Source organism: Ciona intestinalis, chromosome 1 (assembly GCF_000224145.3).
Source record: "Ciona intestinalis chromosome 1, KH, whole genome shotgun sequence".
In the NCBI taxonomy this organism is placed as follows: Eukaryota; Metazoa; Chordata; class Ascidiacea; order Phlebobranchia; family Cionidae; genus Ciona; species Ciona intestinalis.
Genome location: NC_020166.2, coordinates 5,536,502 through 5,563,274, shown reverse-complemented (window position 1 = coordinate 5,563,274; position 26,773 = coordinate 5,536,502). Strand labels below are relative to the sequence as shown.

At 36.1% G+C, this 26,773-nt stretch overlaps 6 protein-coding genes across 9 annotated transcripts; 3 read left to right on the top strand and 3 right to left on the bottom strand.

Annotated features, from left to right (window-relative positions):
• Positions 1 to 2,995: 2,995 nt before the first annotated feature.
• On the top strand, positions 2,996 to 9,091 carry LOC100178371 (stabilizer of axonemal microtubules 2). Its single transcript, XM_002126973.2, has 9 exons — positions 2,996 to 3,127; positions 3,589 to 3,734; positions 6,120 to 6,264; positions 6,632 to 6,801; positions 7,096 to 7,315; positions 7,560 to 7,691; positions 8,141 to 8,290; positions 8,548 to 8,679; positions 8,945 to 9,091. The coding sequence occupies exons 1-9, from the start codon at positions 3,038 to 3,040 to the stop codon at positions 9,047 to 9,049; spliced, it is 1,290 nt and encodes a 429-aa protein (XP_002127009.1). The 5' UTR covers positions 2,996 to 3,037; the 3' UTR covers positions 9,050 to 9,091.
• Positions 9,092 to 9,579: 488 nt separating this feature from the next.
• LOC100181472 lies at positions 9,580 to 11,456 on the top strand. The gene is made up of 3 exons (XM_002127052.5): positions 9,580 to 9,733; positions 10,221 to 10,361; positions 10,788 to 11,456. The coding sequence occupies exons 1-3, from the start codon at positions 9,681 to 9,683 to the stop codon at positions 10,894 to 10,896; spliced, it is 303 nt and encodes a 100-aa protein (XP_002127088.1). The 5' UTR covers positions 9,580 to 9,680; the 3' UTR covers positions 10,897 to 11,456.
• Positions 11,457 to 12,914: 1,458 nt separating this feature from the next.
• ciad70l24 (cannabinoid receptor) lies at positions 12,915 to 16,582 on the top strand. Of its 2 annotated transcripts, NM_001032481.2 has the most exon segments (9): positions 12,934 to 13,136; positions 13,390 to 13,519; positions 13,784 to 13,951; positions 14,501 to 14,646; positions 14,750 to 14,906; positions 15,006 to 15,128; positions 15,354 to 15,503; positions 15,880 to 16,168; positions 16,415 to 16,582. In NM_001032481.2, coding segments are annotated over 8 exon segments (1,272 nt in total). In that variant the 5' UTR covers positions 12,934 to 13,006; the 3' UTR covers positions 16,148 to 16,168; positions 16,415 to 16,582.
• On the bottom strand, positions 15,866 to 18,575 carry LOC100176817 (homocysteine S-methyltransferase 1-like). Its single transcript, XM_026835221.1, has 7 exons — positions 18,323 to 18,575; positions 18,166 to 18,233; positions 18,018 to 18,108; positions 17,751 to 17,912; positions 17,406 to 17,567; positions 16,879 to 17,084; positions 15,866 to 16,735 (listed from the first exon to the last, which is right to left on the bottom strand). The coding sequence occupies exons 1-7, from the start codon at positions 18,401 to 18,403 to the stop codon at positions 16,588 to 16,590; spliced, it is 918 nt and encodes a 305-aa protein (XP_026691022.1). The 5' UTR covers positions 18,404 to 18,575; the 3' UTR covers positions 15,866 to 16,587.
• LOC100176056 (nucleoporin NUP152-like) lies at positions 18,476 to 22,673 on the bottom strand. Of its 2 annotated transcripts, none has more exons than XM_002121636.3 (7): positions 22,504 to 22,673; positions 22,149 to 22,234; positions 21,824 to 21,912; positions 21,550 to 21,659; positions 21,225 to 21,318; positions 19,721 to 21,148; positions 18,476 to 19,078 (listed from the first exon to the last, which is right to left on the bottom strand). In XM_002121636.3, exons 1-7 carry the CDS (start codon positions 22,633 to 22,635, stop codon positions 18,903 to 18,905), a joined length of 2,115 nt encoding a protein of 704 aa, XP_002121672.1. In that variant the 5' UTR covers positions 22,636 to 22,673; the 3' UTR covers positions 18,476 to 18,902. The 2 variants fall into 2 exon arrangements, with proteins under 2 accessions (XP_002121672.1, XP_018668869.1); XM_018813324.1 differs by having other exon boundaries at positions 21,824 to 21,909.
• A 176-nt stretch (positions 22,674 to 22,849) lies between these two features.
• On the bottom strand, positions 22,850 to 25,759 carry LOC100187033 (mediator of RNA polymerase II transcription subunit 4-like). Of its 2 annotated transcripts, XM_002127366.4 has the most exons (8): positions 25,611 to 25,759; positions 25,182 to 25,271; positions 24,794 to 24,932; positions 24,501 to 24,606; positions 24,172 to 24,284; positions 23,801 to 23,897; positions 23,688 to 23,734; positions 22,850 to 23,069 (listed from the first exon to the last, which is right to left on the bottom strand). In XM_002127366.4, the coding sequence occupies exons 1-8, from the start codon at positions 25,676 to 25,678 to the stop codon at positions 22,950 to 22,952; spliced, it is 780 nt and encodes a 259-aa protein (XP_002127402.1). In that variant the 5' UTR covers positions 25,679 to 25,759; the 3' UTR covers positions 22,850 to 22,949. The 2 variants fall into 2 exon arrangements, with proteins under 2 accessions (XP_002127402.1, XP_026691155.1); XM_026835354.1 differs by lacking the exon at positions 23,801 to 23,897.
• Between the last annotated feature and the right edge of the window lie 1,014 nt (positions 25,760 to 26,773).

Here is a 26,773-nt window from a genome sequence, read left to right as displayed (position 1 = left end):
CCGTGGCCTCTCCACGTCATTGATTCCGTTTGTCACGCCATGTGCCACTGTTACCAACAGGGGCCAGGCAACATGCCTTAGCAAAAAAGGCCATGTTTTACTTGATTCGATTGAATTTAGATTTCCAAAAGGTTATTTGATGACCGGTCAGAGAAGGACCGTATTTCAGTCCTTAATGGTTTCCGAATAACTATTTATCTTACGATCTGCGTAAAACAAAATTAAGTATTGACAGTTGCACAAACTATCTACAACAGCATCAGTGTACAATACGCGACACATTATTTATTCAACATCGCTTTTAACTAAATCACTCGTATTAGCAAATTGATCCCCGTAGCTGTGTAGCAAATCAAACCGACTATTAAGTAACGTGTACAAGCGTCACTGTGTTATCGCTCATCATTAATTAAAGTCACATAATAGGCGTTGGCCACAAGGACACATAATGAGGTCGTACAAAATAAACAATTACAACCGTGGGGTCGTTGGTTTATGTGCTACATTATCAATTAAAAAGCTTTTGGCTTACAACGTTTTAATGAGCAACGTTCGGGCTAAAACGATGTAAATTGATGTATACATAAAACCCGTAAAATGGACTTGACTAGCTGCTATCGACTTTTTCGTCATGTTCTACACTAATTGCACAACAACAGTGTTTAACGTTCTATTTTGGTAATGAGTTTTAATTTACACATGTCTGGAAAATAGTCGTGATTCCACTTACAAAACTAATACAGTTTTTGTAATCAAAATACTATACATCATTAAAACACGAAATAAGAATTACACACTGGTAGTATATATTGCTTTCGTTTAACCCTTTCTAACTTGAAGCTGGTTTATGGTAAGTCTGTCTGTTCTTTATATGAACTGATGTGCGACTTTCGCCTAACCAGACAGCAAAAATTGTTGCGCAACCTATAGAAAAAGACGTGCTTCTGCAATCTGATGAATTGGACAAAGAAAGAGCGCTCCGTCCGACTCGTTTTCTAGTGGTATGCGCCCCCGGGCTACGAGATGTGATCTCTGAGAAAGACTATAGAACAAACAGCGCCAGTAATTGGTTGAAGAATTTCGAATACTCATATACCTGTGTAAACTTGAATACTGAGTGCATTAGAAAGATGACTTGGCTGAGATTTACTGATATACGTCCTGGGTTATCGATTGGCCGCAAATATATACGTCTCCTATTACTCAAAGGTCATCGGAAATTTCCACTGAGCTACCATACATCATACTTAGCGGTCTACTAGGTAAAAGGAATAAACAAATTCCTGAACGAAAACCTCACAGTAACGTGACAGGTTATAATTATTCAGTGCTTACCACTTAACAAGTGTGAAAAATCCGCAAAAAACGGACCAAACCTTTTTTGTCCATGTCAAATATTCGGCGGTTAAATTGTGGATTCCAGTGGTACATATTACTGTCAGTATGATGGGTTCGACACAAAAAGAAAACTTAAAAGGATTTAATTACAGAGATTACGATTACTGTACAATTAAAATTTTACAGTCAGTCGTACGTCCACCACTAATTAGGCATTTTCAAGTCATACACCGTTACAGCGTATTACGTCAGAACGATAGCTTCGCCCAAGGGGGCAGGTCCGTCAAATGATCGTGGCGATGTGGTTAAAAATATCCAGACACCGTTAAATAAGACTGCCGGTTTTGCCCAGTATCCTTAATCCGTTTTTACCGAAAACAAACGTATTTCGAATTTGCAATCATGGCAATACAGCAGTATAAGATTATGCTACCTAATCCTATTTATGTTTCACCGGTGAATTGGCCAACAAAATAAAAAAAATGTGTACATTAAACAGTTATCTGTTCTCTTTTTTTAAAAAGAAAAATAACGAAGATTGAGTTAAGTAGTCCAGCGCGATGGGAAGGAAATCGGCACTTATGACGAAAAGCACTCCATGGAGAAAAAATCGCTGAAAGATACAGTTGTCAAATTAAAAAGAGTGACTGTTAAAATGTGATTATGTATGTATAGCCTACATAACCACATTTTAAGTGGACAAGATATATAATACCCGTTTGCCTACAACAGCCTAATAGTTTGGCAACAGAATTAAACAATGTTCATTAATTATTGATGCATACATACCGAAGTACATAAGATAAAGCATCGCATTGGGATTTACAACATATGAGTCGAATTAAACTAACACCGCACCACATGCAGTGATGACACGAACACGCCCAAAAATCGGGTTAGCGGATTCAGAATACTGAAAATACGCTGCAAAAGCGATTTGTAAAAACCACCAGCCACGATTACAATCCGATTTCGATCTTTTTGCCTGACAGTAAGATTTAAAAATTCGGTAAACCATGGACGTAGTAACTCAGTTTTAGTAAATTTTATACAATTGGCACTTCATTAATATTATACAATTTACTGTTTTAGATATAATTGCAGTCTCACGGTGCTCCTCAGTTGGTGATTTAATTTAGAAACTGTCTGCTACAAACCTTTCAAAACAATTATGCGTTTCCTAGAAGTATGTTGAATGTATGCAGTGTACTATAGCTCATTTGTGACATATAGTGCCACAAATGTATCTAAAACAGGTCTATAATCATATACTTAACGAGGACAAATTAAATTTTACATGTTTCCAGACACAATATACAATCTAGTCATCTACTGTACCGTTATTTATTATAGACTGCAAGTAAACTAGGTCGTAAAAGGTACGCATACCAATCTATGAAGCGGTCTATACAACCTTCATAACAACATATATAGATATTAGTGCTGAAATACAAACGCTAAACAAAAGTATTTTAGTTACACAATGTTTTAACGTTAAATACAAGTTATTTCCACCAAAACATGTCTATATATATTAACAGAAAAAATACCAAATTTCCCGTCTAAATAATGTCGATTATGGGGTTTAATTGTGACGTCACTGTGAAATTTATGCATTGTGTAGCAAAGCAAAATAAAAGTATAAAATATTGGAAAAAAGTTTGTTTATTTCGCAACCGTTGGTTGCGCGCGGGGTGTAATGGCAGCTTCGCAAGTTCAGAAAACCATGAGTTCGGATGAGAAAGAAGCGAGATCTGTCTGGAAAAATTTGGCCTCTGAATATACGACGGTACGTTGAAACTTATATCACGGTATGAGTTGTAAGGGACATGTAAACTTTGCCATAACCACATTCTAAACAATTAGGTAATATTAAGGTGAATAAAGGGCAGGACCAATTACAGCTTCAAATCAACCGCGAACCAATTTAATCAGAAGTCAACGGCGGCTCGAAATTTCAATATAATTGTAATTGTGTGACCTTAGTTTCGCCAACGATGTTTTATCATTGCAATCTGGTTTGGTAAATTAAAATTACCCTTTCATTTAGAGTGAGTTACACAGTTTTTCGTACATATGCGCAGCATAGCTTAGGGCTATCCTTTACTGCTTTTGGTGGTTATACAGCTTGTACAGTTTTACTTTTATGTTCTTAAATTGTGGTTTCTATGCTTTATCGCAATCTAGTATCATACGGAAATACCAATTATCGACATAAAATATGCTCAGGGCAAAAAATATGATTTTTAGATGTACGCGCCATGGCCAAAGCAGGAGAAGTTTAGCATTCGACCGCCATCTAACGGCGAGTTTATATACGACGCCAAAGCGGAACACGACATGCAAACGATGTACGATGCAAACTATATCACTCATGAAAGTGCAATGAGGTCTAAGTAAGTGTAGAATTAAAAGTAAATGAAACAATACATGTTGGCCTGTTATATAATATTAATACTGATATGCGGCCTGCGGGTGCTAATAAATAATCATGTTTTTAACGTTTAGAAAAACGAGTCTGCTTGATAATACATAGCTTTAAATATCCACCCAGCCATTTTGCAGAGAAAAGTAATTAGTTATGAAACAGTGTTTCATTTCTTATGCTAACACGTCCATTTTTTGGGATTCTGGTTATGTTTTTATTCTTCTTTCTCGTCCCATTTGGTACAGTAAACAAAGAATATATAAAAAAAATATATATATTACCGTAGCCCTGCTATTCTTAAAAGCGTTGTTATTAGTTAAAAGTACAATCAGGAAAACAATAATCTATGTATCCTATTGTAATTTCACCAATGTACATATAATTTCGCAAAGAAATTATTGCGACATAGGAAAATCCTAAAAAAAATCGTCCGTGCATCATCACTACATATAATTATATTTTACAATATTTATTTTTAGAGTATAGTAATTTTTTAGATTTTTTTTTGGGAATTTCAAAAGTGTTCTCTGCTCGTTGCTAGTTCTGTACAATGTGTGCAATACCTTACAGACACATGATATATATGAAGCTAATTACGTCATGTTAGTTTATTCGCGCCATCTTGTATCTTATGGTTCAAATATTTGTGTACACAAACACTAATGACGGTCTTTCCACCAATAACGGCCGAATCCAGATGAGAACGGTAGGTATAACACCTAACCATAAAAGGCGTGTGGCATCATTTTAACTGATTATGTAAAAATTTTCAGAATAAACGTAAAATCTTTCGAAACCTTTTTGTTTACCTGTTTGGTGGTTTTTGTTGTTCAGTTCTGTGTATTTTTGTTTCGCTTAAAAAACTAATGTTGAATTAATTGGTATCGTCTTCTTTCTCTTTATTTTCTATATTTCCTGTTTCTACTGATCACCATGCGGGATTTTTATAGAAACTGGAAAAATATGTATAAAAGCAAAGCCCATATCCTATGTTTCACACAAAGAGTTTCAAATATCAAAGACAAGCATTAAAAGTGGTAAAATTACCGTATTTGTTTCAAAAGTGACATTTTACTGTGGAAAATTGTGCGTGAACAAGCAAAACATGAAGATAGCTATTGCCATCATTATAATCGCTATAGTGTTCGGCTTCTCCGAAGCTAGATGCTCTCGCTCGGAAAACGCTGAGCATGAGTTCGCCATGAAAGGAAGACTCGACAACAGAACCCGAAGATTTCTCTTTGGGGTGCTTAACTGTTCGGTATGTGATTTGGAAAGGGTTGTTGAGGGGGAGACAGTGAACTGGAGGCGAGTTCGTTTGCATTGTAGAAACATGAACGAGGGTGGACATATTGATTCAGTGATCTGTAGTAGTTCCTGTGGATGCAACAATGGTCCACGATGGAACACGAACATCGTATATAAGATAAAGAACTTGTCCGCAAAAAATCAACGTAGAAGTTTCGTGAGAATACCCTCCGCATGCTACTGTTAAAACGGAATTTAACATTTTTGCCAGACTTCGCCACACTTTCATACCATGTTTTTACTCCTTTTTATATTTAATTTATTCTGAAAAGTTTTATCGTGCCATTTAATAATAGCTGTTTTATTAAAAGTTTTTTTTATTTAAAGATTTTCTTATTTATGATTTAGTTGAATTAGTACACAGTTACCATGATGCTTGTGTACAATCGGATAATTTTTTTTTTTTTTTGATGAAAAGCAGTTTCCTGTTATGTTAATTGTCGAGAGTGTCGTTTGTATTTAAACATCACTTTAAACCAACTACCTAATCTTTTGAAATAAAATTTTGCTCTCTAAATTAAGCGAGTTATTGCATAGAAAAGGATAGACGTGGACACGTGGTATCGGTTACGCACTACAGAGCACATGCGATAAAATACCCGCAACTTGTGCTGTAGAGGTATTGGGCCTGAAAAGTTCGTCGATATTAAATTAGTTTTCTTTTATCCTTATATACAACATTTGTTGTAAACCATGAACCAATTTAAATCATTAATTGTATTTCAATTCCTTATTACTATATATAGCTACATGCCCACATCATAGGCCCATAAAGGTTCTGGATCAAAGGTTGTAAGGTCACGTACTCTGTTTGCGACACAATAAACTTTTTTTTAAAGTTTATCCAACATTTGCCTAAACCGTCTTTATATTTATTTAATTTTGTGAAAGTTTCGCGGCGAATTTAATAAGCTTGTTTCATAACACACTAAATTTAGAAACCCTGCTCTCTTGTAAGCTCGTGTTCGGTTTGCTACCCTAAGTATACGCATGCGTATAAAAGTACATAGGCCCCACTTTATTTGACGACGACACACGTTTGTAGATGCGTCCCACCCAAATCCGTGCACCAGCAGATTGTGAATCAGAAAATGAACTGCTTATCCACATATGATGATAGTTATAAGTATAAGAAAGGCGATCGAAGACCAGCATTTCGACCGAATCCTACCGACCACCAACCTATACAAGTTAGTGTATTATGGAATAAGATGCACATGACAAATTAGACATAGTGTTGTTACGTAACAGCTTACACCACGGCACAACAAAACTTGAATCTGAATATCTTGGATTCAGAAAATAAAGTACAGTAGGGTGGGGGAAGATGGGACACCTTTTAACTTTGTTTTCTCGTCCCATTTAGCAGTTAACAATAAACAATCAAACATTTATAAATCTATATCTTCACGGCTCCCATAGACCGTTGTTAATTGTTTAAAATACGATCAGGATATCTGGATATTATGTGCTAAAGATGTCCCATCCCCCCCAACCCTACTATATATGCGACAGATAGTGCTTCGAAATACGATTCAATTTCTCTTTTTCCACAAGGGTAACTGTCAACCTGAGATTACGTCAGTAAACCAAGAGACGTATAGAGCTTACACCAAACCAGAGTTCAACGCCGCTAAACGCGACTTGATTATAATAGAGCAAGAATGTGGTGTTCTCCCTACAGGAAAAGATGTGCCGCTAATTACAACCGTACAGGAAACTTTCCGGTAAGCAAATTTGCCTACTATAATAAAAACCCAACAGAGTTTATTATATATATCAATCACCTAAAGCTTCAAATTGGTTATAGTAAAAAACTGTATAGCTAGGGTAAGGAAAAACAGGACACCTTTCCATTCTAGTTGCCCATCACAATATGGCAGTAAACAAAGAACATTTAAAGAATTATAAACCGTATTCTCACGGCTTCCATTGTTTAAAACAGAATCAGAATATTTGGATATTATGTGCTAAAGGTGTCCCGTCTTTCACCAACTCTACTATACAATACTAACTTTTAGGTCCCCGAATTCTCCCTCCAGACGACAACCAATTATACCCGAAACTTGCTCGTTATTGAATAAGTCGAAAATGGCATTACAAACTACTCACATGGCGGATTATACAAGAAAGCAACAAACACGACCTCCAAGTGCGGTCCCTGCGCTTAAAAAAGATAGACAGGCGGCAATACAATGGAAAACTCCGGGCGTGAAGCTGAATTTCACTTCCACGTTCCAGGTAAAATATCTTGGTTTTAAATTCAAACACACTTTAAATGTTTTAACGATTTTACGCTACTAGCTGTTTAATTTTATCAATGCAAATCGTTGGTACTACGTTTAACCAACGTTTCTTGCATTTACAATTTAATATAACAATACAGGTTAAGTTGTTCGTCATAACTGCACTAAAAAAACAGGAACATATTCAACAGATGTCACCATAAACCTAAATGATTCTACAAAACATGGGTATTTTTTAGAACGATTATATAAATCACATGAACGTGCGACGACCGAAGTCCTTCAAGCCTCTGCATTGTTATGTTGCTTCCGACACCCCATTCGCGAACAAGACGCATTACAGTCACGATTTTAGCGAAAAACCTCTACAGGTAAACTGAAGTATTTTCTAAATGAATATTCCTTTTTAATTTAGATCATTGAATAATTTAATAAACAGTTGGAGATCAAATACAACATTAATCTACACAACTATATAGTAGTGGGAGGAAATGGGACACCTTTAGCACATCTTAATGTGAATATCCTGATTTTGTTTTAAACAAATAAAAACGCTCTATGGGAGTCGTGAGGATGTTTTTTTTTTAATTCTTCGAATGTCCTTTGTTTACCACCAAACCGGACGAGAAAATCGAATAAATGTGTCCCATTTCCAACGCTCCACTATATAGCTTTTGTGTAATTTAAATTGAATTATACACAGCTCTTTACCGCTACCATCGGGTGCTGAAGTTATTGTGCTCTGATGTCCCTCTTTTTTGTTTAGCTTCATACATTCATAAACACTTTGCGTATATACATTCATAAACAATTTTTCTAGGGCTTTCGACCAGAGCTATGGCGCCCAGAAGCCAATCTTAAAATACTCGACAAGGGTTTGTTTCAGGATACAACACAATATAGGGACACGCATTGCCAAACCAAATATCCAGTGGAACGTACGATGCTGATCAAGCCAAAATCAACTCATGTAAGTGTACGATAAAACTCAAAACCAATACGTTAATTGTAAAGATGAATGCTGTTTGCTTCTTACATTGAAACCCATATATTTATATTAACAGTCTTTACTTTTTTAAGTGTTATGCAGTGCAAAAACAAACTTTGTTTCCTAAACTTTTGAACACTCTTTAAACCCATAAACTTTTTAAAACCATAGTTTTTTAGGGTAAAGTACAACAAGCCGAATCTTCAAAGTTAAAAATGATTTTGCGATTTTTTTTACAGTACGGTCCAACCAAGAAATTTTACGACGACACGTCCTACAGCGCCAACTACAGGCGTTTTGATTCGGGTGTTGGTCGAAGCGAAAACTTTAAACCTGTTCGTAAATATACACCTCCAGATATCGCATTCAATGTAAGGAAGAATTAACTATGATTTATATCAATGTGATATATGAGTGAAATGTTAATGACATTATATTGTCTTATTAAACCTATAGTTGGATATTATATTATTATGGAAATATCGACATACTTTTAAACCGCGTATTGTAATACGACTGAAAGAATGTGTAACGTTTACCAAAATTTCAAGTGTAGCCCATCCAACGCAAATATGGTTGTATAGTGTGTAATCTGTATTCTTCTACGATCAATACCTTACCCTTCAAACGTTACAGGTTGTGTCTACTGCGCATGCGCACTATAAAGGCGACCCAGCACCACCGAGCAAGATTTGCAAACCGGTAACAAACAAAAGAATCGGAGAAATTATAATTACTTAACAATTCTAATGAAATAAAATTATTCAAGTTTTGATTTTAAAACGAGAAAGAATCAACGCATATATAGTGATTGCCCGTCATGTGTTTCGCTAAAAAGTACTTGGTACTTGACAAGTTCGCGTTTATAATCGAGGCAAAAGTAAATAGGGGATAAACGAGTCGTTTGTGATGCTCTGTAAACAAGACGAGATGACGTAAGAGGTACTGACGGCAAATAGTTACACAACGACAACCAGTAAGCCTTTGTCGTGTCGGTGTCGGCTTTCCAATCTTCAAGGACGACCCGACAACAATAGAATCGATTCGAGGTCCTTGTGGGAGGGAGAGGGTCCTTGTTAGGTCGGTCACGTGACACGCAGACAATGCGGCGGCTGGTTGCGGGCATACAATCGCATTTTAATATATTGTGTGTTGCCACAGTTTTCGTGTTTCATACTGAGCGAGTAATTTGTGTATGACATAAAAAGGTAACTACGCACGATGGTATCGAAAATTATAGGATGTATATAACTTTGCCGTTTAATATTAAAATAGTGCTTTGTATTAACATGTATATGTAGTTCTGTTCATATAGGAACCATCACATAGGTTAAAAGTAACAGGTTACGTCCAGAATTTACTGTTGATTGAAATGGCATCAGCTTATCGAGAAGGAGCAAACTGCAGCGAGGAAGGTTTTCAACGGTAAGTCAAGTTCCCAGACTTGTTAAATAGTGAAACACATTTTCCATGCGTTTCTTGAATAAGACATAAGCCCTTTATTTTAGTCATAAAGCGCAAAAATATTAAGACAAATATAGTAGGGTGGGGGAAGACGGGACACCTTTAACACATTTTTTAGATATCCTGATCGTGTTTTAAGCAATTAAAAGCAGTCTATGGAAGTCGTGGAGATAAGGTTTTATAATTCTTTGAATGCTCTTTATAGACGAGAAAATAGAGGGAAATGTGTCTCATCTTCCCCACCCTAATATAATATAAAATAGAATTCGAACCAGGTTTCTAATCTAAAATAACATTATCTATATATTTTTACACATTTGGTGTTTTTATCACTGCTGGGCCTTATACAACGTATCAATTCATCGCGGACTACATTCTGTATAGCTTGTTGCATAATGGTAGACAAAGCAATCACAATACAGTATAACAGGTGTTTTATATCCTTTAGTTTCTTGGACAGTATTCAAGCAAGAGGAGTAATGTATGGGAGCAAAGAGCATTCAAGGGACCGCTTGCACGATCAAGTCATCAGCAGGGCGCTGAATGAATTCGAAAGATACTGGAAATACATTCCTGGTGGTTATGATAGGTGAACGCAAAACATTAATTACGTTTTTAAAAGACAAAAGAAAATGGCAACAGTTGGTCCAGCACTGTCTCTTACACAATCATTTAAAGTTAAACCATTAGATATCCATATAAGTTCTATATCAGTATTGAATAAGTGCCGTGTACGGCTGGATCCGGGACATATAGTACTATATGGATGAAGATGGGACACATTCAGCACATTATATCAAAACAGTTTGATCTTGTTTTAAACAATTAACAACTGTCTATATAGCAGTCGCGAGGATACGGTTTCATAATTTCTTAGATGTTTTTTGTTTACTGTCAAATGAGACGTGAAAATAGTACGAATGGGTGTCCCATCTTCCCCCACCCTACTATACCAATCTTTGCACGCCTCCTGTGCTGTAGCTTGAATTTCCGCTAACGCCTTTACATTATACAGGTTGTCTTGGACAATGAAAATACAAATCAACCCATTCTGGGAATCGGACTATTACGATAGGATGGATTACATGCTGCTGAACGCCCCCAAACTTTACCAGCCATATTAAACTAAAGCTGTGTGATCAACTATAGCGCATTAACCATTTCCGTATGCTGATTTTGTACGGTATTACTTCGCACACGATACCGTTTTTGCGCATTCACTATACACATGTGTAAACGCTATAACTCTCGTTTCTGTAAGTTTTAATTGTTGTGGTAATTGTAGTAATCTGGTAATAGTATTCTCCTCGCGAAAACTCCTTATATTTATTTTTGGGTGTAGCTTTGACGAAATATGTCTAGACAACTAATATTTAAGAAAGAATGATAACAATACACGTGCTATGAGACAACTAGGAGTAGACAAAGTAAAAGTAGTTGCTAACTTTTGATGTCATAGCTAAACAAAACGAGAGTTCCCATGGTTATATTTAGCCACCAGTCCCAAAAACTTGTTTATTATTGATTTAATGATGATGTCCGTACACTGTCTCAGTGTAGTTAGACGTTCATGCACTTTATGTAATTTCATGCACCAGATAATATGTACTGTTCCAACGCTTTTTTATACCATTTTATGTACTCAGACATTCCGAACGTAATACAACTCCATAGTTTGAAACAATAGCGAGCAGAATCTATAGCTGAATTTGTACTTTAGCCATAGATAGTGTGAATAACCGTTTTATATGAAAATACGTTTTTATAAATAAACAGGTAATTCAGAGGAAACTAGCATGTGCAGTTCGTAGTTAACAGCTATGATGTTTTAGAACTATAACGATGAGGGACTTTCCTATATATCATGCTATTACGCAAATCAAATATTGGCTTTCCAAGTTAAAACTAAAATACACAGAAGTTTAGTTCAAACTGCACAATGTTCGCTCGTTTACTTTGTATAGCACGGGTAGAGCTGTATAGCACGGGTAGGTTGAATGCGGCGTTCGTTTCAATGTGCTGTGCGTGCAGGCGGTGGCGTTACCTTCTCTCCATGTTGCTGACATGAGGTCAGGAAGTGAACGAGTTGTGTAAAATAGTTCGCGCCTCGGTGCGCTGACGGCTTGTGTACGTTTTAATAAAGAGGGCAGGTGAAAAAGGAAGCAGGTATAGGAGAGCGAGTAGTCGTACTGGACATGTAGCCAACCGCAAATTTAAGAATGATTTACCGCAAGCTTTGTTACGGGTTAGGAGAGTGTAACTTAGTACTAACTTGCGAGAGAAATCGAGAACAGTCTGTGTAGCAGCAGTTTGAAAATGTACTGCCTGTCAGCGATTTTGTGTATACCATGTGAGTACATACTTCCCGTTCAAGAATATACTTTAGCACGAATGGTATTGGGTTAAAAGCAGAAATATGTATGTGGGTTTAAGTCTAACTTTGAGTAGGCCATGAACACTACATGGCCGTTCAGACAATCAACCGACCGCCATGACACCTCTTTTTTAGTATGTTTTATTTCTCAGATAAATATTTAGACTTCGCATTGTTCACGCCCGTCTAGCGTAACCTGAGAGTATCGTCAGTCTTCAAACAATGTAGAATCACGGCCGCACAACGAATTTCAGAATAACCAGCGATCAATGCCGTGGCCTAACGAAATTGAGGATAATCGAGGCACTCGAAGTAAGTGCGACAGGCAGTTTATAAGATAACAAGCCAGGCCCCTAAGGGCTGACGTTAGATATCTTCAGGTTTATCTCGAGAGCCCGATAAAATGCTTTTGGGTGTGTTTCAAACTACCGAAGCGATTACGCATTGCCTGTGAGTCAAAATACAGTCATTATTCGAAACAGCATGCATTGGCACACTCAGATAGCCGAGGTTGCGGGAAATTCGTAGGGTATACGAACAAGCTTAGGATATTGTATCGCTGTGATTAACTCTGTTTATATTCAAAAACTGTTGTTACTAGTAAGAATCGGTTTTAAAGGAAGATCTGGAATTACCCAGACGCTTTCTTTTGGTATAGGAAATGAGAAACAAAAAATTCCGAAAATCTGCTTCCGCTATAGTAAACCGAAACAAATTTTGTTGTGATAACGGTCACGAACAGTAGTAACGTAGTTTTAGCTGTCGTTACCGTCATGTTTTGTGTACTAGAGTATAGTGTCTGTTAAGTAAAATCGACAGTTGTTCTGCTACTCCGGGACGTTAATCCCCACAAAGACGCCATGACTGCACGGATACCGACCCTGTCAACCTTATCGACCATTATGATGAATGGTAGTTTTACTGAGGACTCACATGTCTTAAATGGGACAGGGTGCAAGCAGAGCGAGGGAAATGCGATACATGTAGTAGGTGAGCATACATATACATACAATGAGTGGGGTAAGGTGGGACATATTTGTATTCTTCTTTCTCGTCCCATTTGGTGTTAAACAAAATTAAAACGCGAATTTAAAAAACCGTTGGTAACTGTTTAAAGCACATTTAGGAAACATCATTGGCTTTAGATGCTAACGGTATTCCATCTTACCCCACAGTACTATATATCAAGAATATTACAAGAAATCACTTTAATAGGTTAAATAACCCAAATTCTTCCTTAAAGGTACTATCTTGTCCTTGATCATTATTGTGGAAAACGCACTCGTCCTGATGGCCCTCACCATGGAGAGACGAAGATTCAAACTTATTCTCTTTGTGTTCATTAACAGTCTAGCTGCAAGCGACCTTTTAAGGTAAGCCGAGATCCACGAGGATTAGACAAAAATAACAAAATCAGTTGCAGTAATACGTTACCGGTAACTCAAACGATAAGACAGTGTTGCCTCGCGTAAAACTTTTAACGAAAACTCTCTCCATGTTATGAGAATGCCGATAACAAATTACTTGTTTCAAATGTGTGGTTTAAAGTTCGGATAATGGTTTGATAACTACTACACCTTGGGATTTATATTCCCACGCATTAACAGTCATAACATTGAATTTACTTTCCCATACAGCGGAATTGTTTTCCTATACACCTTTCTCTTCAACGATCTGCTCTCGCTCGAATTTACAGCAAGTGCTCCGAGTTGGGTTTTTCGCAAAGCATTTTTGATCGCTTCCCTGCTTGTATCACTCGGCAGTTTGCAGTTAATAGCTCTTGATCGTTTCGTATCCGTAGCTTGGTAAGTTTGTAAAGCGATTTTTAGTAGACGGCTTTGGGTAGCGTTGTATGATGGGGTAATATAAGATTAGACATGTTGATGACTAAGTTTGACACGTGGTAAGATTGGACATTATTATTAGTTTTTTTTTTTCTTGTCCCATTTGATATAGTAGACAACTAACATTACAGGATTGTATAACCGTAGCCTCACGCCTTTATACGAGCGTTAATTTTTGCTCAAAACATCACCAGGAAATAAGAGGATTAGGGTGCTAACAGTATCCCATCTTACCCCACAGTACTATAGTGTTTGAAACTGTTTGAATATATACTTTACGAAGTGTGGTCGTACACGCGTCATTTACCGCGGTTTACAAAATTTTCAATATAACCAGGTTTATTTGTTGTAATGAGGTCAAAATAAACGTGATATTAGGTAACACGTCTAACTAGTAGCTAGCGCATACACGGTGTTTATAGACTCAGTTCTATTCTGGTCACACGCATTTTCAGCGAACGGAAATCCTGCAATGATTATACCGTATTTTCCTTGTTCGCTCATGTGCAGGCCACTAGAGCACGAAAAGTTCATTAGCAGACGAAGAGCTGTGATTCTGGTGGTGCTTAACTGGGTACTAGGGGCTGCACTTATCATAGCACCGGTTGCTGGGTGGAACTGCGTACAACATTGCGTCTGTGAAACTGCAACACTTGGTAAGGCAATGACGTTGTTGTATATTCGCACCAACTGCTATCCCGTAAACAAAACTGGCATAAGAAATGAAAGATTTTGCTTAAACTGTGTTCTTTTAATTAGACGGCTCTCCAAATTGTCCCCACCCAAGCTGCTCACGCGTTTTCCCACCAATCACGAACGACTATATCATCACGTGTGTGGTGATATTCTTTATCGTCACAATAGGCATTGTCTTGTGCAACGCTGGCGTATTCTGGAAAGTAAAGTCACACTTCGCGTAAGCCATTATTAACATCGCTTAATCAGCGTATTGCTAGCAGCTAATATTGCACCATGCACTTTCTATTGGACCAATAAAAGCAAGTTTCCATTAAAGGCGGATGGCGGTTACACGGAAGTCAGCGAAATCAAAGCGTGAAGAGAAGAATCTAGCGGTTTTCATGGTCCTAGTGTTCGTCGTGTTCATTCTGTGCTGGATGCCCTCTGTCATTCTGCTTTGGTAAGATGATATAGGAAGTTACTCTGTTACTGCTGTTTGAATACTGTTAATGAAAGAAAACAGTTTTAACTGCAAAATTTCGTCGGCTTTAAAAGTACCTAGGCCCTTATATAAATTTTGAAAGTGGTAAATTCTTCTGCCATTCGGAAATAGATGTTATTCGACAGTGCATTAATTGGTGTTATATTATAAAGTAAACACCCATGCACTTTTATTTCGTTGCAGCATCGATTCCAGTATGCCGAGCGTTCGAATCTCAGACGATCTATTCGACATCTGCTCCTTTCCAGCATTGCTTAACTCGATAATTAACCCCTGGTTGTACGCAATCAAACTCAAGTCTTGCAGGACCGTTCTTGTACAATGGCTTTGTCGGTGAGTAATTTACAACAACAGTAAACACTACATGATCATTAAAACGCCTACACTTTCAGAATATGTATTAAAATAAAATAGGGATCCACATGTATAGTACTGTGGGGTAAAATGGGACAACTTTACCACTTAATTTTTAAATATCCTGATCGTGTTTTAAACAATGAACAACGGAAGTTGCGAAGATACGGTTTATTAATTCTTTGTTTACCACCAAATGAGACGAGCAAAAAATTGAAAAGGTGTCCCATCTCTGCCCATCTTATAAAATTTCTAAACAAGATTACTGGAAAACTTAATATATCAACGCAACGAAAAACAAATTACCTATATTATACCAACGCAAACAAAGTTTTTTTTTCGCTTTTATTTCAAGGTGCATGAAGCAAGAAAAACGAGACAAAATTTTCCAAATTAACAACTCTGTGCCTTCTGTCGTAGCAACCAATAACAGAGCTTATTCCGTAAACAAACCGTGCATAGTTGTTCAGTCCGACCCGTCGCCTAAACCAACTAACGTGGCGATGAAAGCGGACGTCAGCGCTGCAAACCATCGAATGGAGTTAAAGCCGTTGCAGCCCAACGTCGGGGAATTTCAAAATGTGGAATCGGTGCGTAGCAGTTACTGTAGCGATAGTGGGTGAAGAGACTTTGGAAGACGAAAGCAGCGACATATAAGAACATATAGTAAGAGCGCAGTACACGATGAAACACTGGTGCAGCACAATAACGAAGAAACGACAAACATAAATGGCTTGAACTTTTTGCGGTAGATAAAATTGTCGCTTAAGGTGGCTGTACACAGTATTGGGTATGCGAATTCGCTTGCTAAGTCGTATGCAAACCCATTCTCGAGTTCCGCATGCGGCAGCGAAATCCGGACAAAACGGACGAATTTGAGATACTGTGTACAGCCACCTTTAAACGGCCTAGGAACGCCGTTGTGCATGCCACAACCTCACCGTATAATAGGCACAGTACGTTTAAGCAGTTTGTAACATGTACGCATGAATTATACTTAATCAACTAAAATTAACACCCATTGAAGACATTTAATAAATAAACCACCTTTAAACCAATCAGGCTACTTTTTCTCACACTGCCATTCCATAACAGCTTGTTTAATTTGACCAATCTGAAACGGTGATGTCATACAACACCCACCAATCCAACCAATCAAATTGGATTCCAACCAGGTTTTAACTTTGGGTAACCATTCCAAGGGAGCCTCACTGTAAAATAATTTTGGTTATGATTTGCTGAGGATAAACAGTAAATTTACATTTTAACAAAATGTAATAAATTTTAAAAGAACATATTTAGTGGCAGAGATGGTTAAAATTTCAGGTATATTTCTATTTAATGTAAGTTGTACCTTGAGTTCACATTGCCTCCAGCACAATTATTAGGATAAATAATAAGTCTTTGATGCTTTGCCAAATTCCCATGAGCCAATTGAATGAAAGATGAAATGGTTTCAGACTTGCAACAATTTAAACCAATTGCTATGATCTGGTGGTAATTGCCGAGAGCTTTAAATACTTCTTCAAAAGGTTCACCATAGCATGTGTGAGTGCCGTTCTATTAGAAATATACTTCAATGGGTCTATAGAATTTTTCGGTTAAACGACTAACAACTTAACAACTTCCTTTAAAATAGTGCACAACATTAAACTATGCCACATAAAAGACAATATAGAACATTGAATTGCTCATTTTATAGCCTGCACTTACATTGAATAGGTTCACATCTTAAAACAAAGTTTTTAACATGCGGCGTGTGACCAATTTTCGTTATTAATTATCAAATTTCAAGGTTAAATGTGCATATGTAACAGATTAGGCAAAGAAAAACATGCTAAAAGTAAGTTTAATTCAAGAAAATTAAAATTCAGAAATAACCTTGTTTGAAAATGACACCCATGCTTTTAAAGTAGGATACTCTCTCAGAATTTCAGCAAGAACCAAAGCTTCTTTCAGGGAAGGAAGAGTTTCAAACGCAAACAAATCAACTCCTTTTGATGCAAGGATTCGAATATTTGTTTTGTGAAAATCAGAAAGTTGCTGCAGAAATATAAACAAATGTAAAAAGTTATAAACCATACAAGACCTCATGAAAACACATAAAAACCCACACCATTAAAACATACAGAAAGTCTTCATGTTTAATTAGAATGAGTCTATCAGTTAGTTTTGAAATTAATAGCTACTGAAGCAATATATTTTATTGTGATATTAAATTGCCACCTGTTCTGATGTGGTATCAATATATGATCCAGTATATTCTGACATATCATGCAGGATAGCACCATATGGGCTTATGGATCCAGCAACCAACACTCGGCGTCCACTTTCTTGCACAGCTTGCTTTGCAACATCAACACTTGAACCAATGATCTTTTCTGCTTTCTAAAATTTTAAGATTTATTAAACAACTTCTTTGAATATCTGTTGAATATAAGCTGAATGGCTAAAAAAGACTAATTCTAATACAATCATTATTACATTAAATACCTCTTTGGTAACTTGGGCATGTTCCATGTAACCTTGTACACTGGCTTGGTAGCTACACGTGCTCACCACATCACTGCCCGCTTTGATAAATCTTTAAAAAAGTGTTTTAATAAATAACCCAAAGTCCTTAAAGTGAGAAAATTCTCACCTCAAATGAGCCTTCATAATTTCCTCTGGTTTCTCATAAAGAACACGGGCCGACCAAAGCGGATCTTTCTGATTATGTAAAACTATTGTTTTAATTTGTTGAAAAAGCTCAAATTAAAAATGATATTAAACACTATGTGATAAAATGAACAACGTACATTTACTTCAGCTCGTACAAAACCACCATTGATAAAAAGATCGGTGCACAGCCCCCCATCCAATATTTTAATGTCTTCCATAGCTTTCTCTTGCTTGCTTGGACAGTTTATTAACAGAATTGCATTACCTAACTAGGTAGAAACCTGACATAACTGTAACAGGATATCAATAACTGAGGGAACTACCACAAATAACCATATTGGTTTTATGATACAATACAAAAGTAAGGCCAACGAATGGTAAGAAACTTTTGGCAAGCTAATACAAAATGTCTGAGTTGTTATCCATTTTAAGATTGGAAAGTTGTATGATGGCACATTTATATAAATACATTCAACATTTGAATATAGAATGTGTAGATTTTTTAACGAATGTTAACTGGGAAAGTGTAGTTTGTAAAGCTATGTATTGACGCATACATACTTTACAAAACCTGGAATTTTAAAACCATATTCAAATCATAAAGGTACAAATGCAAACTGCATAACAAAATGATCATCATATTCTATTGCATTAAGTAAACATGAAACTTGATTGTGCATTTTCAAGGCAACTGCATAAAAATTGAACACGAAAATATTATTTCTTCATTCTCCTCCTTGCTTTTAGTTGTCTGTTCCTCGCAGGAGTGGACGCCATTCCAGATTGAGGAGGAGTGCTGAACATATTGTTTCCGGGATTAAAGTTGAATTGTGTTTGCAGAGTGGGGGTGCTGTGTTGACTTGGTGCAGTGGTTTGGTTAAAAACTCCACTCCCTAAAAAAAATTGAATATCATTTTTTTTAAAGATTGTAAGTAAAATTAAATCCACTTGTCGTAATCACTGCATATTAGTTTAACCGTGTGTTTCTGAATTATCAGAATTATGTTGAAAACACTGGAGTTTTTAACTACCGTACCCTTTCTCTACACGAGACTGCTGCTTTAACCAGTATACTGTGTTTGTATTATCTGATTTACGTCTCTCAATTTGTTCTAAGTTATAGTGTCTTTTTATGTTTAATAAAGTTTTGCTTTTTGACTTAAGCATAAGCTGAGCTCTGTTTCTACAATTAATTAGACCTGCTTTGGCATCCCATGGAAAAGTAATAAAAACAAGCCTAGTGTTTCCAACAGAATTACGACAACATAGAAATACAGGGTTGAACTTAGACGCAGTGATTACAAAGATTTTAAGGCCTAGGATTATCTACATTTACATGGTAATGGTAAAGTGCTAATATTTTATCACTGATCGATTAATAAATCAAAACTACTGTTTATTGTTTTTGAAACCTGGGCTTAGTCCAGGCTCAATGGTTGAAACTTTAATAATAAATAAGTAAGTGTGTTTGTGTATTGCAGTAATATATTTAAATTTATTAAAAATTTTTAATGTTATAAAGTTTAAAAGCATACCAAATACTGGTGGTGCAGGCTGAGTAGGAGTTGATTGACCAAAGTTAAAGCCAGGATTACTTTGAGGCGTATTGCTTCCGAATGCAAATGGCGATGGCTTGTTTTGAGGAGTTCCAAAGTTCGGGGCAGGAATACTAGAGGTGCTTGAGCCAAAAACAAAAGGGGAAGCTGTTGGAGCTGGTTTCTGGGCTTGGGTGTTTTGTGCTGTCTGACCAAATGGAAGGGATGGTTTTGCTGTTGGGAATGACGGGGTCGGCTGACCAAATACACTTGTTGCGTTGCCTGATGAAGCTTGAGGTTGTCCAAACATACTTGGTGCTGTGCTGCTGGAGGTCTGCTGCCCAAATTTAAAAGGATTTGCACTCGGTTGGCTGGACTTTCCAAACTGATTCCCGGATGATGATGCTACAGGCGTTTGGCCGAAAGAAAATATACCAGAGTTGCTGGTTTGAGTGGCCGGCTTGGTTGTAGTCGTGCTACTGGGACCAAATGAAAAGATGGAAGGAGCAGAAGTGGTGGTGTCAGGGGCACTTTGTTGGAAGGAAAATATGGAAGGTTTTGTGCTAGGTGCTGTTGAACCAAAGCTTTGAGGAGCTATGCTGGAGGTTTGAGCAGAATTTGTTTGACCAAATTGAAATGCATTGTTGGTGCTTGCTGTGGTTGGTTTGTTGAATTGGAAACCAGATGTTGTTGTTGTTGCTGCTGGTGCTGAGTTACCAAAAGCAAAATTTGAAGGTTTTGTTGTCGATGATATGTTACTAGACTGGACGGAAGTTTTTAGCTGAAACATTTGGGTTGGAGCCGAGATGGTGGGTTTGGCTTGTGGTGTGCCAAACATAGGTGTAGCTGAACTTGTTGCTTTGCTGGATCCAAACTGAAAAGTGTTTGAAGCTACAGCAGTGGGGGCTGGGGCGGAAGTGGTCACGACTCCAAATTGAACAGGAGTTGAATTGTGTGTGCTTAAAAGATTATTGCTTTGTTGTCCAAACTTAACAGTTGGTAAAGAAGTGACAGTTGCAGCTGGAGTAGTTAGTTGGAATGGTTTGGACAGTGAGCTGGGGGTTGGTTTTGATTGAGAAATAGGGTTTGAAAGAAGTGTAGAAAGCACAGATGAGGAGGTTGTGTTGGTTGTAGATGACTGGTTTGTTGATAAAAGTTGCTTGGGCAATGATAATGAAGTAGCAGCTGATGATGTTGCCTGTAGAAAGTTAGATGTTGTGGAGATGGATGGAATGGTGGTAACTTTGTTTTGAGATGCAGGGGTTAAGAAATTAAGAGAAGGAGTTGCTTTCTTGTTTAAATCGAAGGACGTGGATTTCTTTATTTGTTGTTTTGTAACCGATTCAACAGGCAATACACTTGTCGCTGAGGAAGTTGTTGCAATGGATGCAACAGAAGGTAATGTAGATTGCTTTGTGGTCTCTTTAACTGTAATGGAGATAAGGAAATGTTTGATATAATTTTCAACACTATGCAAACAGCAAATTAAAGTTTTTTTTTAAACCTGGTTCAGGAATTTCCATCAGAACTTCATCATACAGGTTTCCTTCATTGCGATCAGCAGACACATCAACAAATTTCATGATTTGTGTTTGGTTCTACAATATGTTACCATTAAGACTTAGGCAGAATGTCATTAAAACACAAACATGGCTAACTTTAACTTTTTTTTTATGGGTGGGGTCTACAGCAAGGTAAGCCAGAGAACATGGGATAAGGCCAGAAACTTCCTATTACCAGAAGTTGTATATGTCACTGTTACATCTGATCTTTATGTATAAATCAGCCAAAAACTTGAAGTTTAAATTTTAACTCCTCTCCACACATACCAACACTGGCTTCCTCTCCACCGAACAGAACATGGAATGTCTTTTTAATCGAGCACTTTTACCATGTTTAAAGCTAAAGGTTTTGGCAGCTTTTGTTACTTTGGATTTTGCTGCAAATAAATAAAATTAAAATAAATTATGGACTAAAATATATAGCAATGAATCAGAGAAGTAAACAATTAGCCAAGCAGTCACTATCATATTTAATGTATATCTAAATAAAAATTGCATAAAGTGTTTACAGCTTATGTAGTGCAAAAATATAAAATCCTACTTTTTAACTTGCTTAGCAAACTTGTTTTTGGCAACTTCGTCGCTCCAGTGTCTTTATAATCAGGTCGTAATTTTTCAGGTTCCAATCTGCTGTGATGTCATTTATTTATTAAAAATATAAATGATTATGGACTGTGGTAGTTACTCCAGGGTTTCAACAAATATCATGAATTTAAAACTGAATTCATTCGCAGGAACAATAGAATTTATAAAAATTTCTAAAAACATTCACTTGGCTTGCCATAAAACAAAATTTTAAATTTTGATGGTTAACTTCACCCATGTTAATACCATATTATATCTGAAGTGACACAACACAACATTACCTCTGGTTAACACTGTTTTTATCAGATGAATGTTCCAGTTGCGAGTCCTCTAGTTCAACAATCTTTTTCGACAACAGTTTCTGCATCTAGAAGTTACCGGAATTGAAATATATTTATACTAACCAAAACAGTTACAAATCAGACATTAGACCCTATACTATGTACTATGTAAAGGTTTGAGGAAATTGAAATAACCGTACTTTGTAAAATGCGGCATAAAGATAACGATAAAACGCACTTAAAAATAAGTGTAACCTACACATAAAAGTTATACGTATTCCTGGAAAAGAAGAAAAAAAGCTCATAGAAGTCTTATGACCACCACAAAGTGCGACAAGTCTGATGTCATACATACTTTTAATCTCTTGGAAGAGCTATATGAAGAAGAAATAGCATTGTTTTTGGAGGAAGACTCTTGTAGAATACTTCCATTGTTATCGATGTTTGAATCTTGAAGAAGTCGTTTTCTTGGGTTGGCCACACTCATTTCAGTTTTTTTATGTTTTAAATAAATTATTATGATTTTAACCTAGAATGATAACAATCAAAGAGTAAAAATATTAAGAAAGTAGGAACGGTAAGGTTTGATTTTACGAACATCAAATATTTAAATGATTATTTATGTTTAACCAAGTACAGAACACTGCACCAATCCATACAATGTTTGTAATTGGGTTTTGAATTTTTTATAATTAGGTTTCTTTTTGCATGAGGTATCTGTCATAATTTCCCCAAAACCGCTTCACTGCAGCCATCTCTATCTCTCAGCAGCATTTTCAAAATCTTCATTTCTTTCTTTTTTCAATCATTGACTCCACTGGAGTCAGAAGAGTCTGAAGAAGATGAATCAGAGGACATCACATCAACATCTTCCGTGCTTCTTCCATCTGTGAATGTTGACATATCCATGCTCTGGTTTCCCTGGAAAGAAATTTAAGAACAGGTGTCAGATTTTAAAACAGATTCTTGGTGACATTAATAAAACATAGTTACATTCATACTGGAACCTTCACCCGTGGAACCTTATTAATTAATGTGGCGTATATAAAGTATTTAGCCTGGCATGTTTGTATAGACACCTTCAAGCAGGGTAAAAGTTTCTTTACGATCTAAACTGGATTGCTAAATTAAAACATATATTACACTCTGTTTCAAAAGCCCCAAACCCTAGCATCAGTAATGTTACTCCAGTGGAATATACTTAGTGTAAAAGTTTTGCTTTAACTTTATCCAAAAAAATGCTAATACTAAGTAAATTTTTTTTAATCTGCATGAAAAGTCTGTAGCTTTTAAATGCCATAGAAATATGGAACCAGAAATTCGTAGCAAATGTCAACAACCTACACTGTCTGAAATTAGAAAACATTCGGCCATAGGTATTTTAACATTGAGATGCTGACACAACAAGTAGAACTACACAATGGTACAGGCATTAACGCAATTTTACACGAGCTAATTCATAAATTAAAAAAAAAGCTTCTAATATAAATTATAAAATACTGAAATACATAAGTTAGATTTAAGAAACCAAAACTGCACCTTTTGCCACTGTGAGTTGCTTGAAAAACTTGGCATTTGAATTCCGTCTAAAATAAATAGATAGGATAATAAAACATGGTTTTATTTGATTTGCAAGAAATATTTGAGCAGACCTGTTCCTAGCTGAGCAGGTGGTTTGAGCATTGGGTCTTTAACATTCATGTCGGAGTTGTTTATTTGACCAAGCCAACCACATCGCATTTCTATATCCTGAAATGATTAGGGACAAACATAAATTTTAAACCAGCAAGTGTGTCTGTTTTAAAATATTGATAACAACTAAGGACTCTGGTTCAGTGCTGAGAGCACTAGTCAGAGGATACCGGATTCAAATCAAGACCCAACATTACTTTTAACCTCCGTTTCAATGTTACATACGTAGCAACTAGTCAATAAGAAAGAGTATGAAATAATAGATCACGACTGTTGTACCTTCTGAAGCTGCTACACCACACATAGATAAATATGTCACATTCATTCATACCTGTGGGTAAGGTCTTCGCTGATCACCGGGTGTCCAGTTTAAAGGAGCAGCCGTTGAACACGATGCACTGATCTTATGAGCATATTTTATTATGTCTTCTGACATCACAGAACCTTAATAGAAAACAAAGTCATAAAACTAAATTACATAACAGTACACATCATGTTATATAATTTAAAATTTAGGCACATTTTAGAAAACTGTTTAGGAGAGATGTAACCAGTTTATTTCAAAACATCCTTTAAACATTTTTGCGTAACTAAATTAGATGTAAAACAGAAAAAAAAAACAAGCAAAAAAGTTATGGTATGACCACTATGACGTTCTACCTTTATTTGCTTGGTCAAATGACTTCAGTTTCTCCTTAGCTTGGTGCAATGCAGTTCCCAACAATTGTTCTGCTGCTTTTAAATGCTTTTGAAGACATTTGATCTCCTGTAAAAAAAACAGCCTTTTGTTATTTCAGCGCAGGTGTAGGTTTAAAAGTATAATCATGGGTAATTTTATGAATATATATACTACTACTGGTGAATGAAAGATAGCCACACCAATTTATTTAAGTATTTTTATAGCAATGTTTGCCTGTTTTTATTACAAATTCAAAAATACTGTAAGAACATACAGTGTCCTTCATGGCAATTTCTGCTCGTGTTGCCTTAACTTTTACTTCTAGTTTTTGTTGCTGACAAGCAACCTCAGTTAGATCTGCAAGTTTCTTGTTTTTTTGCAGAAGTAAATCTGTCAGTTGACCAACATCCATTCTGGTAAAATGCAAAAATTTTTAACGTTTTCAGTCTTTCTACGATTTCCTATTGCTAAACTACAGCTGAAAAATCATTGACAAAGCCAAAAAACTTATGAAAAATGTCAGAACATGTGCAGCAATATACCTACAGAAAAGAGATGGAGGAGAAGGGTTTTTTTTCCGGCCACACAAGGATAAAGCAAGTTACATTTAAGATAATAAGGCTACTGACTAGTTTCCACATAGAAATGTTTAACGAACATACACATGAGATTGGGTTTCACTTTCTCCCGACCCAACTTGATTGACAACAGTATTCTGAGAGGATTGCTGAGACAGGGTGTCGAACAACTGCCTACAAAGTCAAAATTTCAAGTTGAGTATGTACATGCTATATTTAAAAGGGGTTAACTTTAATTTGTTGAGGATTCAGAACATCTTCAAAGTTCCCTTGCTGGAGTAACTTTAAGTTAGAGTATAATTGTTTTAACTCTAACATGTCATCGATTTTGTACTAACTTGCGTAAATATGGATCATTTACTAAACAGCCTGTGAACTGCGATTTTCTTTTAGTGCACATTTATTAGGGTTCTACCTGGTATTTTAAATGAAGATAGAACATTACAGCAAAATATATAATAACCAAACCAAAGTATTGAAAACTGTTTAAATTTAGCTGAATCAGAAATTAACCTGATAACCAGATCAACATCATCTACCAGTGAAAGCAGTTGCTTTTTGGTGCTCACTTCCGATTCCATGATGGCTTAAATAAATAATAAACAAATTATCTTACACTCAAATGTTCAATGTACACTCTTCATTTCACTTTTTGCTCTGTGGCGCCAGAATTTGTATTCAGTGTTTCCACATAAATATTGGAAAACAAATGGCACAATAGTATTAACAGTATTTTCATATTCTTCGAGTGTACCAAAAACATGTATTAGCGAGAAGAAATTAATACCTCTAAAAATATTATATCATACTCCTACTTTTGCATATTTCGACGAGTATATTACTGGTTACAACCCATTTAGGAAACACTGTTTTTCTTTTATGACGTTGAACTTGGGGATTTCCAATATGTTTTTATCGTTTTTTTTGGATTTGTATATATTATTACCTTTTTTTTTCAAATTTGTATATATTACTACCTTTTACAATTGAAATATGTCATATTGAAGAGTAGCAGAAAAATTTAAATTCTCCATACTCCGCCATAGAAATCGCAAATGATTAGTTATATATATATAGTAATGAAGTAATTCAAAAACAATGTTTCGCCGAACTGAAAAGATGTTATGACATGACAAATCGTCACACACGCGGTATGACTGTACTGTTTACATTGTGTGTGTGTAAGTATGTGGCCGCTAGTGTAATGCTTGATAGTGGTAGTAGCACTGTTTAAAGGATATTGCATAGGCCTATCTATACGTGCTGACGTGCATAAGCGGAACAGGTGTTTTAACTGTTAAACAGTAGTCATAGTCACATAACCAGTCAAATTATGCTGGCTCTAACTTTAAAATCTTTATTTATATACGATCTTATATTTATAAAACATATTTTGGGTTAGATGCTATCTTCAGATTTTAAATTAAAACCATTTAATATAAATAGAACAACCGTTATAGTAACACATATTAAAACATCGTTTTGTTGCGTAATGTATCTGTTAGCGAAATATGTAGTGTAATTGAACAGTTGCGCAGTATGGCAGGTGGATGAATGATGTTGTGTTTACAAATATTGTGTCATTTGTGTGTATACAACTTGTCACTCAGCCAATTAATAAAACAATGAATCAAATCTGTATAGCATTAAAAGAAAGGTTTAAAACTTGTTAACAT